The 13067-nt window shown below is 39.0% G+C and overlaps 1 protein-coding gene across 8 annotated transcripts in view; it reads right to left on the bottom strand.

The window, feature by feature from the left end:
- slc7a14a (solute carrier family 7 member 14a) overlaps positions 1–13067 on the bottom strand; it is a 76436-nt gene that overhangs the window by 49614 nt on the left and 13755 nt on the right. For all 8 annotated transcript variants that reach the window (XM_043702576.2, XM_043702573.2, XM_087993386.1 and 5 more), the window contains one exon: positions 3583–4087. In XM_043702576.2, the coding sequence (XP_043558511.1) occupies positions 3583–3886 (304 nt within the window). In that variant the 5' untranslated portion in view covers positions 3887–4087. The remainder of the gene's footprint in view (positions 1–3582; positions 4088–13067) is intronic.

Here is a 13067-nt window from a genome sequence, read left to right as displayed (position 1 = left end):
TCACGTGCTGGCAATGTCAAGAGCCAAACTTGACATGGACGAAAACTTGCTCATGCAGCGAGTGGTTGGGATCTGGATCACACTGCCTGAAAATGTTTTGGAGGCAGATTCAGTCATGGCCTTCAAGGAATTTGGATCAGGACCTAAAGAATAAGAAATCACAGTACTGCAGGGAAAAGGCTTGGAAGTGGAATGAACACTGTTGGTCTTTAAAAGCAGAAAGCAAATTAAGATTATGTTGTTAGGTCAAGAATTGTAGATTGGGAGGAGGATCATGTTGAGAATACACTCCAGCATGGACCAGTTGGGACAAATGGCCTGTTTCTGTGCAATTTACTTGATGCAATTTGATGCAAGTTGGGTTACCATGAGGCATATATTTGTTAGAGGATTTTGGGCTCAGGCTTAAATGAAGGGATGTGTTATTCCACAGTTAGTACTTGTCATCTCTTTTCCTCTTATTCAGCACATTCCTCTATCTGAAGTTTTCATGAACAAGTCAAAGATTGCACTTCCAAAAGTTCTTGCCAGTGAGTTGCATTTCATTCTCGCATCCATTCATTATGTTGTTGAACCTAAACCATATGAAGAGAAAGCAGTGCAGCTCAACCTTATCCAAATCCTCAATTTAGAGTAGGAGTAAGCTACATAACAGAACATAACAAATCTTACCTGCAGCTTTGTTTGTATTAGTTTAGAAATAGATAGTGCAACAATCTTATATTTGCGACCTCTGTATATCAACTATCCTAATATTGGAAATAGCAAGCATCTTCAACAAAGTATCCTGAGTCACTTCAAAGGAGGAAGAGATACTAAGAATAGGTGTGGAAAGCTTGGTCAAAGAAATGGTTATAAACAGCATCTTAAAGTACAGGAGAGAAGTGGAGATGTTTGGGAAGGGAATTTCAGCACTTCGGGCAAATGCAGCTCTGTGATTGACAGGAGCTACTGTTGGCGAAAAAGGAGTCATAGACTAGGCAAGGGAGTCCTTTTGGTTGATTGTACAATTCTTCACATGCAGACATATCATTCAGTAACAGATCTAACAGAAAATGGAAGCTTAAATGAATCTTTCTTGTCTGTGACTCTAAGCACTGAATCTTATCAACAAAGTGAATGCCTGGACAGAATTGTGTGGAAGCATCAAGAGGTTGGGTCTCACTGGTCCATGTTGCCCCTCTTTTGGGAAAGCTCACCAAACCACATATCAATCAGGCAGTGGTGAGGCCACAGAGAGGTCTTCCCCTGGCATCAAGACTGTGGGGAAGGTGTTGGGGATGGAGGCAGGGAAGATTGCCGACGAAGAGTTGCTGGTGAATCAGAAACAGGCATTCCTTGTGCAGAGGTGGCTGTGGCTCCTGTCAGAATGACAGGCACCAGTTAATACCACACTGAGTTCGTACCTGTGGCAGTGAGTTGAAGCCCATAAGTGGCCACTGATTGGTCTCTTAAGGGCTTCAATTCGTGGTGTTGAAGAAAGGATGAGTATAGGCCCTCCTGTTCGGAACTTAATTCTGGCAGAGATGGTATTGGAGTGTGGTTCAGGTATGCTACTGTCCTGTCTAACTATATTCTCTTTCCACTACCAGCAAGGATGTTAAATCTAATGTTTCTGCAAGTAGCAGGGCCAATTTTACATATCAAAGAAAAGCAAGAGCCACAAAGGAATCAAGCATTTTAGGATGTGGAACAGATGACTCATATCAATAATTCAAGAGGAGACTGGATATTTTACAAGCACATTAATTAGACAGGGTGAGCAATGACAGATTACCTTAATCCCCAGATACACTACACAATGGTAAAGTGTTTAGTGTTAAGTTCTGAATAGAACTTTCTCTTGGAATGAAATATTTTTCTCTTTCAATCTAAACTAAAAGAATTGAAAAAACGTTGGTGAGGAGGGCAAGTGTATTGCTAAGTCGCTGCACCCTCCGCAGTCAGACAAGATGCATTTTGTTAGAGTGTGGAGGAATTGGGAGTTAGGAAGGTTACGTAAGAGTGCTCCCAACATCGGGATAGGCCTGGTTAGATTTCTCATCTCCCAATTCTGCCACAAATGTTGCCATAGTCTAGTTTAAACAGATTCCTATAAGATTCCACCTCTTGTATTTATGGAGCACCATTGATATCATCAAACGTCTCCAAGGACCTTGACAGGCTCATTCTCAAATTGACATTGACAGTCCCTGATGTGATTATAAAAGCCTGGTAGGCTATGAGCAAGGGTTTTAAATATGTTCATGAGGTTTGACAAAAAACAGAATTGTCACTGCCCAGAAATAAAGTCTGAGCCTTCAGTTTCACATGCAGCACCCCTATACCCTGTGAGATTTTGCTGAAAAGACAGGGTGTACAAGTTTAGCTTGTATTCCCTTTAAGTATGATCTGATCAAGGCATTTAACATGAATAAAGGAATTTGATAGAATAGCTTAAGTAAAACTTTGGAGATTCTAGAACTAGAGGACCTAACCTTAAAAATAGATGAAATTATTTGGAGGTGAAAATGAAACACATTCACATGAAAAGTATTGACGTATGAAACTTATTCCTTCAACAGTCTATTGATGCTAGGGATTGACTAAAACTTTGAACACTAAGAACGATAAGTCTTTGTGAGATAATGACATTCAGGGATTTGGAGTGAATTTAGTTAATTCAGTGTTAATATGTTTGAACATTTGATCAGGTCAGAGGGGTCAGTATCTACGCTCCTGTATACAGTATTCCTTTATACTGGCCCCAGCCCAAATCAAACATCACAACCTATTAAAGGATCAAGAACCAGGGGATAAAGATTTAAAGCGATTTGTAAAAACAGCACATGCAAGGTGAGGAAAATAATAACGTTTTCACACAGTGAGTAGTGAGGATATAGAATGCATTGCTTGGAAGTGTGGTAGAGGCAGCATCAGTTGAGGCATTCAAGATATCATTGGATAATTATTTGGGTGGGAAAAAAGGAGATGGCCAATAAATAATGGTGTTCATTTGGTACAGAGTTGGTACAGATATAATAGGCCAAATGGTCTCCTTCTCTAGCATAATACTTCTGTGATAAATCTCAAGTTTGAAAAAAAAAACAAATTTCCTGGGAGGCAGGTATCAGTGTTTGTTGCCGACTCCCAATTATTCTTGAACTGAGTGGCTTCCTAGAACATTTTTGAAGGTAGTTAAGTTTAACTACATTGTTATGGGTTTGTAGTCACCATTAGTCAGATCAGGCAAGGGTAGCAGATTTCTTTCTCTGAAGGACATCAATAAGCCAGATGGGTTTTTATGACAATCAATGATCGTTTTGCAAGCACCATTACTGAAACTCGTTTTCAAATACATACTTTATTAATTGAATTAAAGTTCCACCAATTACTTAAGCAGGATTTGTTTCCTGATCCCATACTGTTAGTTTAGTCCTCTGGATTACACACCCACTGATCTGTAATCTAAAGACATTACTAAACCATGCTACCATCCCCTCCACATTATTAGTCTATAGGATTCAGTCTGACACCAGTTAAAGGAACCACCACTTGACTCTCAGGACAAAGACAAAAATATTTAGTAATTTGCCCAGTTACCTGATAAGATGGAGGCCACTGCTGCGATGATAAAAGACACAATGACACCAGGTCCTGCCATCTCCTTGGCTACCAGTCCAGATACGACATACATGCCAGTCCCCACACAGCTGCCAACTCCAAGAGACACTAGGTCAACTGTGGTGAGTACCTGGGCCAGTCTGGAGTGACCTGTTCCTTGCTGGTTGGAATCATCAAGCATAGATTCCACAGGCTTAGTGCGAAGAATCCGTGAGTGTAACGCCATCCAAGTAGCACCCCAATGAACCCGTCGAGGGTCCAGGTATGAGAGGAATCCACTCATAGCTGCGAAGCAGGTGGCAGGGGTGTGAATTAGGGAATGTTCTTCAGCTGATATAAAGGTTCTCAATTGAATGTGGAGTACTTCAGCGGAGAATCCAAATTCCAGCGCGAGGGAAACCAGCCATTCACATGAAGACCATCTGAGCCTTTAAGAACATGACTGAAGTCCAAATGAATGCTGCCTACTGGAAACCCGTTGAACCTGGAAAATAATATGTTGAGGACAGAATTCTTCAGAAAGTTTTCAAAGGACAGTGTTCAAAAAATGAAGGGAGCTTTCTTATTCAACAACTAGCATATATATGAGGTTTATGGGGGTCAGGTTTACATTTGGGCAACAGCAACATAGGAACAGAAGTAGGCCAATCAGCCCCTTCAGTCTGTTCCACCATTCAATGAAATCAAGGCTGATATGTGGCCTAACTCCATTCACCTGTCTTTGGACCTTATCCCTTCACTTAACAAACAATATATCTATCTCAGATTTAAAATTAGCAACAGATCCAACCATTTGTGGAAGGGTGCTCCAAACATCTAACACCCTTAGTGTGTAGAAATATCAGAATAGCCTAGCCATAATTCTCAGTCAAAGCACCCCTCGTTCTAAAATCCATAATCAGTGGAAAGAGTTAATTTTAATTTTTTCCTGTTAATATCTTGAAGACTTTGATCAGATCACCCCTTAAACTTTGAAATTCTAGAGAAAACAAGCTTAATTTGCGTAATCACTTCTCATTAGTTAACCCCTGAAATCTATGTATCGTTCTTGTAAACCTACTGAAGAAAGTCACTGGACCTGAAACATTCACTTTTAGCAAGTTTTGAGAAGATTTGCAGCTTAGGTTAAGGTTTTGGATGTAGGTTTGCTTGCTGAGCTGAAAGGTTCATTTCCAGACAGTTTGTTACCTTTAATGGACCTCATGTAAAACAATGCTGAAAATTCCTGCTTTCTATTTATATGTTTGGATTTCTTTGAGTTGGTGACATCATTTCCTGTGGTGATGTTACTTCCTGTTCCTTTTCTCAGGGGAAGGTAGATGGGGGTCTAACTTGATGTGTTTGTTGATAGAGTTCTGGTTGGAATGCCATGCTTCCAGGAATTCTTGTGCATGTCCTTGTTTGGCTTGTACTAGGATGGATGTATTGTCCCAGTCAAAGAGAGAGTCACCAACTAGCCACAAAAAGACATGACCCTCTCTCACTGGTATCCTCACATTCAGATGAGGAAGGACATCACTTTGACTGGGACAATACATTCATGCTAGGACAAGCCAAACAAAGACACAAGAATTCCTAGAAGCATGGCATTCCAACCGGAACTCTATCAACAAACACATCAAGTTAGACCCCCATCTATCACCCCCTGAGAAAAGGAACAAGGAGTGACTTCACCACAGGAAATGACATCACCAACCCAAAGAAATCCAAACATATAAATAGAAAGCAGGAATTTTCAGCATTCTTCACATGAGGTTCATTGAAGATGTTATCTTGTAAGGTAACAAAACGTCTGGAAATGAACCTTTCAGCTCAGCGAGCAAACCTACATCCAAAACATTCACCCTGCATTCTCTGCACATACACTGCAAGTTCTGCTGGGTTTGTTCAGCAATTTCCATTTTTGTTTTGTTTTTATATTCTTCCTAATGTCTGGTACACAGATCTGCTCACAGTGCCCAAGTGACACCTAACCCGGGTTTGTTTTAAATAACTTCTGCATCCTTGTACTCTAGTCCTCTAGCTATAAAGGCCAGCATTCCATTTGCTTTCTTGATTATTTTCTGCATCTGTTCATGGCATTTTAACGATTTATGCACATGAACCTCAAGTCTCTTTGGACAAGCACTGCAATTAATTTCATACTGTCTAGAAAATACCCTGATCTATTCTTTTTTAGTGTACAATGGATAATCTCACATTTACCTATATTTAATTCCATCTGCCGCAGTTTTGTCCATTCACCTAGTCTATCAGTACCCCTTTATAATTTTACGTGATCATCTACACGGTCTATAATACTGCCTAACTTTGTGTCCAAGTTATAAATCACACAACACCATGTTATAGTCCAACGGGTTTATTTGGAAGCACTAGCTTTTGGAGCACTGATCCTTCAACAGGACTATAACCTGGTGTTGTGTGATTTTTAACTTTGTCCACCCTAGTCCAACACTGACTCTTCCACACCATAACTTTGTGTCATCAGCGAATTTGGATATATGACTTCTTATGTTACTATCCAACTCATTAATAAAGAAAGTGAATAAACACTACTGGTCATATCCTGTCGATCTGAGTATCTACCAATTATCCCTATTTCCTGTCACATATCATTCAACCAATTTCTCAGTCAGTAATTTGCCCTCAATTCTGTGGGGTCTTATCTTACTTAGCAGTCTCTTCTACTGGGCTTTATCAAATGCCTTCTGGAAGTCCACAAACAACATCCTTAGATATTCCCCTGTCCACTACTTTAGCCACATCTTCAAAACATTCAATGACATTTGTCAGGCATGAACTTCTTGTCATGAATCCAAGCTGGCTTTTTCTGATTAACTGAAAATCTTCAACATGTTCAGTTACCTCATCCTTGATTATAAACTCCAAAAATTTCCCAACCACAGATGTTAGACTAACTTTTTTTTAAATTCCCTGGTTTTCCATTTCACCCTTCTTAACAAGTGCAGTTTTCCAATCCAGAGGGATAGCTCCTGCATCTAGGGAACTCTGAAAGATTATATATAGGGCATTTACAGTGTGTTCTTCTAACCCATTGGATGGAAACTGTCATGTCCTGTGAATTTGTCACTCTTTAACTCCATCAATTTTCTCATTACTGAAGGTTTACTTATGTTAATTTTATTCAGTCCATGTCCCACTCGACTATTAAATTTCTTGGGATTTCGAGCAAGCTTTCCTCCTTTTCGCTCATAAATAGATGAAAAGCAATTATTCAGCCTGTCTGCCATTTCCCCACATTGTCATTTACATTATCCCATGTTCAGTCTTTAGTGGGCCAACATTGCTCCTTACCCCCACTTTCCCTTTGTGTAACTATAAACTTTGTTCTGATGAATTTTGATGTTCCTGGCAATTTCCTTTCATAATCCCTCATAGCAGCTCTTAAATAATGCTTTGAGACCCTTTGCTGGCCTTTATATCTTTACCATTAACAGGATCTGTGCTGTGTATTTAGCATTTTGTAAGTCCTTTATTTTAATTTTATGCTGTTCCTTATTTCTTTAGTTGTCGATGGGTTTTTTTTTCTGTGAAGTGGAGCTTTTCCCTCTCAGGGTTATAAATCAGCTTTGCATTGTGTTGAGAAAGATTTAAAAGGCTCCAAAGGACATATGTTTTCATGCAGTGGGTGGTGCCTGTAAGGAATGAGCTGCCAGAGGAAGTGGTGGAGGTTGGTACAATTACAAAGTTAAAAGGCATCTGGATGGGTATATGAATAGGAAGGAATAAGTGAGATATGGGCCAAATGCTGGCAAATGGGACAAGATTAATTTAGGATATCTGGGAAGCATGGACAAGTTGGACTGAAGGGTGCAACTATGACTCAAATGTTTCTTTGGACCTGCTCCACTGTTCTTCAGTTGTTTCACATATTCATAGATTTTCCCAATTTGCTGTGGACAGTCTCTGTTTCATTTTATTAAAGTTGTCCTAAAGTTATCTAAATCTAAAACTCTAGGAATCAATTCATGCTTTTCACTTTCAAATGTTACACTTACTAAAACCAATATTGCTTGTCTCTTGTCAAGTTGTTGATGTAGGAAACTATCCGGGACATGTTCCAGGCTATGTAACAATTGTTAAATTCATTGAATCAGAATTGCACAGCGCAGGGAAGGTCATTTGACCCATTGTATGTCTGCCACTGTTTCAAAAAAGCTAGTCAATTGTCCTATACCATTCAGTTGTCTCACAATTCTGCAGTCTTTATCTTTTCAAGTTTTTTTATTGAATTGTGTTTTGAAACTCACTGTTGGATTTGCTTCCACTGCATTTTCAGTGAGCACCATCCAGATCACAACAACTCACTGAATAAAAAGCTTCCTGCTCATCTACCTGTTGCTTCTTTTTCCAATTAACTCAAATCTGTGCCTTCTGGCTTTCAATCGTCCTGCCACTGGAAAATAGTTTTTCCCTGTCAACTTTACCAGAACCATTCATGATTTTGAACCATATTTTAATGTTATTTGGTCTAGCAATAATCCCAGCTTCTTCAGTTTTTCCACGGAATTGAAGTTCACACCTTTGTATGATCTTAGGAAATCTCCTCTGCACCCTGTCCAAGATCTTTCTGAAGTATAATGAAAAGAAATGAACACAGGACTCCAGGCTATGCCTAACCAGTGTTTTATACACATTTATTATTACATCTTTGCTTCTGTCTCTGCTTCTAAAACTAAGGGACTTGGATATTTAACAACCTTTTTAACTTGCCCTGCTACCTTCAAAAATACATGGCGATAAACCTCCAAGTCTCTGTGTTCCCATGCCCCCTTTAAATTTGCACCATTTAGTTTGCTTTGTTTGGTTTAATTCATTCTTCCTGTTATGGTATATTTAATTAGTGTCAGGGCTAAAGTGAACAAAGTTTTAACTAAGAGTTCTGCTGCTGATCATTTAGCTTATATGTTATTGATTTAGGTGAGAATGGGTTTAACGGTGTGTACACTTGAAAAAATGATATAATTTGTTGAAGGATTCCAATTTGCACTCATCAGGACAATTCACAAGAATAGTAAAGCAACAGCCACAATTTATTCATCAAGGCAATGAGAGTCAATCTGCCCAATTTAAATTTAAGCAAAGCAGGGAATTAACTGTGAACCATCACGTAACTGGTGTACTCTCCAAGGCCATACCTCTGCTCATCAGGGTCCATGTGCCAACCATTAGCATGCTCTATGTTTCCGTTATAACATTGTTGATTTCCAGTGTATTAGTGTTTTTGCGAATTGGCCTGATGGGTACAAGATGGAAATCTTCAACAAAATGTATCTTTTTTCGGCAATACTAAAGTTCTGATCAAGCAATTGATTATTCCACTCTTTTGTTTGTCCAACTATCTTCTCTCTCTTTGTGCTGTATCTTCACCTATTGTTTACTCCTTACTCCCACACCCACCATATCTTCTGCATAAAAACAACTTTTTCTGAGCTACCATCAGTTCTGAGAGAGGGTCACTGATCTTGAAGCATTAACTTGATTTCTCTCCACAGATGTTGCCAGACCTGCTGTGCCTTTTCAGCAATTTCTGTGTTGTTTTGATATCCAGAATCTGCAATTCTTTTGGTTTTTATGATTATTCAAACACTCTCTAAATTAAGATGGTCAATTTTGTTTGAATTGTATTCTATGAGGTTTTATCACATGGCTTTTCAAACCCAACTGGCCTATCAAACATTCTTCCCAATGATCACTCAACAAGTTAATTATTTTGGAAGCTCATCTGTAACAGTAACTACAATTCCTATCATTTTCCATCCTGCAAACATCCCATGCCCACCCATTCTGAATGCAACGCATTTACAGAGGTCATCACTGACAATGTTGAGAGAGCAGGAAAGAACTCCAGAGAGGGAATTGTAAGCAAGCGTTCATTCTGTCATTGCAAAAAAGAAAAGCAGGTACTAATTTAAAGTGTATTAAAAATGAAATATAGTGCCAGAATGGTATTAATCAGAATACATGGAACTTATACATCCCTAGGGTGTATGCTGTGTGAGGAAACATAGATCATCTCATGGACTTGACCTACTTAACAAAACTCTAACATGGAAAGAGTTAGATCAGCAGTGAGCTGCAATGTCAATAGTCTTCTGAGGCAAAGCGTATGTAATATGACACAGGTTAAAATAGAGTCCTGCTATCATTTCAAACCTTGCTCTTGGGTTACATTAACAGCACTGAGCTGGGTAATGATTAAAAAAAAAACTGCAGCTCATCCATAATGCAAAAGTTTTTCATAGATGAAAGGAGAAAACATTGGAAGAGAACTAATGTGGACATGTCACCTTAGATGACGTGATGCCACAAAGCTGGAGTGATACAGGAATGAGCTGAAGTCCAATGGAAGCTCGATCTGAATTGATGTGTTTGATAGCTGGACAATGATTCCTCCTTCATCAATAAGGATTTGTAAAACAGATTCAAATACCAACACAGCTCAGAACTCACGATCACAAAATTACTACTGGAGAAGAAATTTATTCAACCTATTTTGAATTGTCTATCTATGAGTGCCATATAATCTCTTTATAGAATACAATTTTTCTTTTGTTTCTTTGAAGAATTAAAAAAAAGGAAGGTCTTACTTAAATTATAAAGGTTGACCACACAAATTGACTTGCACACAGACTCCGGAACCTCTTCATAACCTGAGGACTACCTGTGATAATACCTCTGAACAGATTGTTTAAAAAAACTAAATGTGGGACTAATTGTAATATTTCCAAATTTGCAGATGATGCAAAGCTTTATCATTGAAACATTTTAGGTGTAAAAAACTTGCTTTGATTGTAGCGACTAATTGACACTCAGCTGGACCACAATCTTCTGATACAGAAGCGAATATTCTTCCCGCCAACCTCCATCTGACACCTGTATTGGTATTTCAGACACAGGACATAAGGAGGAGAAATGGGTTTAAGTGTTTAGTGTTCACTAATAATACTCATTTAACTAGGTGGCTGGTCCTGAAAAAGGGTTACACCCGAAACGTCGCTGACTGGCTTGCTGTGTTCTTCCAGCCTCCTGTCTGTCGATTGTGGCTGGTTTGTGATGCAGAGTAATACCAACTGCATGTGTTCAGTTCTTGCACAACTGAGGTTACCATAAAGGATTCTCTATCTTACCCTCACCCCTCGCTTGATGCATGGTGACCCTCAGATAAAAACCACCAGCAGCCATCTCTCTTTCACTAATGAGAAAGCAAGACTATGGTCTGGTCGGATTATGGCGACTTTATCTTTACTTTAAGCAGGGTCACACTCCAGGAATGTGGGAAAATTTACACCCTCAATTAAAACAAACCACAGCTTCATAATATTGAGTTTAACTGTAATGGTATACAGTCAATCACATGCACAATCCAAAAGAGTCTGGTGATTCTGACCAGTTTGAAGTAGGCCTCACAAGCAACAAACAGAGTATTGACATGGAGACTGACTGCTTCACGTAACTAAAAGCAAAAAATGCTGGAGATCACACCTTGTCGGGCAGCATCTATGCAAAGAAAGCAAGCTAATGTTTCAATTTAGATAACTCATTTAGACTCAAAACATTTGCTTGCTTTCTCTCCATGAATGCTGCCTGACCCGATGTGACCTCCAGCATTTTTTTTACTTTTAGATTAGAATCCAGCATCTGCTGTAATTTGCTCTTGCTTCACATAACTGGTGGATGTTTCAATCTGTGTAGGTTGAAAATTGTTAATGGCAAAGGGGTTTTCCATTTCTAGACTATGGGCATTAGAGTTGGCGGAGATTTTTAGGTATAACATTGAGAATTTCCAGTGATGAAGTTGAAATAGAAATGATGTTATTTCTGTGGTATTTTAAAGAAGTGAAATTGAGAGAGCTTAAAGTAAACAGGCGACGTTTCAACAGAGCAAGATGATCTGTATTTACTGTTACTGTTATGAAATTGAAGGCATGTACTGGACCTTTAAGAGAGAGTGAATGCTATTTTGCACTGACAGCTTACAAGCACCTGTCATATGACTAGCTAGCAATTTCAGAGTGTACTGGAAAATTGAAAATATGTAACATTTGGCTGTGAGATAGATACCTCAGTTGGTTGGTTAAATTCAAATTGTTGTCAAAATAGCAATCAGTTTAAATTATCCCCTCAGGCAAAACTGAATAGATGAGGAAGCCTGACCCAAAAGAATAGCAAATATAAGAGATATGAGAAAAGCTAGTAGCAATAAAGGGCCTTATGTGTTTTTAATTTTCTTACACAGGGATCATGGCCCAAAAAAGACTCAGCATCAGCACAAAGCCAAAGGTATATTGGGAATTCGATTGTCAGAAACAATTAATTAAATATAATCATATGAGACAATATTGGATCTGAGAATTCTCCTCCTAACAGCAGGCATGTTTGACAACTCACAGTCTGCACTCTGGGTCTTAAAAAACTTTTTCACACTTATGTGACTCCATTCAGAACTGTTTCAGAGAAATAAAGACTAAAGGGCTCACATCCTAACTCCCCAGAGTCACAAGGGTTAGGAATGGTTTAAGTTAATTACGAAGAGCCAACACAGTTTTGTAAAGACCAGATCATGCTTGATTAATCTATTTGAATTATTTGACGAAGTAACAATGGAGGCTGGTGAAAGGAATGCAATGGATTTTGACTATATGATTTTTAAGAAAATATCTAATAAATTGCTGCACAAAAAATCTGGTTAAAAAAATGGAGAGTCAGTTTCAGTTGGAAAATAAAAGTTACCTTAACTGCAGAATACAGTAGGTTGAGATAGATGGTTGTTTTCAGACTGGAGGTTGGTTGATTAGCCCAGAATCAGTGCTAGAGCAACTTCTTTTTTAAAAGATATATATAAATGCCTTGATATGAAACAGATGATAAATCTATCAAATTTGGATGTAGCAAACAGTGAAGATAGTACCACCACTTGACTCCAAAAAAGCATGGCTAGATGAGCAGCATGAGCAGACAAGTGACAGATACACTGAAGTGTGGGTGTCATCCATTTTGGCAGAAGGAATCGGAAGGGGTAGTATAGGTTTAGTGGCCCGTACTAAAGAATGTAGGGATAGAGATTCTTGCAATCATGTATACAGATCTTTGAAGGTGGCAGGACATACACGAGAACATATGAGTTAGGGTTGCAGTGGGTGTTTGTGAGTGAGAGAAGATGTTGCAGCCAATAGTGAAAATGGTAGAACATGAGCCTTAGTGGGAGGGAAGCACAGTAGCAGCGACAAAGTGTGTGTAAGATATCAGAGAAAATGTGGTGCTTGCGCTAGTGCAGTGAAGAAGAACATTGACTATTTTCTGTAGAGCTGGGAATTCCTCCAGACCACAGAGAATATTATAACCAAGGTGGCAACACTGGACCAAGCTGGCACTGTCCGGTGTTATAGACTGCACTGCCATTCCTGAAGAAAGAGAAAATCCCACACCTGCACTACTCTGTC

Source organism: Chiloscyllium plagiosum, unplaced genomic scaffold, assembly GCF_037043375.1.
Source record: "Chiloscyllium plagiosum isolate Xiang-an unplaced genomic scaffold, Cpla_swu_hap1 HiC_scaffold_13, whole genome shotgun sequence".
NCBI classification, from domain to species: Eukaryota; Metazoa; Chordata; class Chondrichthyes; order Orectolobiformes; family Hemiscylliidae; genus Chiloscyllium; species Chiloscyllium plagiosum.
Note: the sequence above shows the minus strand (reverse complement) of the source record. Positions and strands in the feature narration are given on the sequence as shown.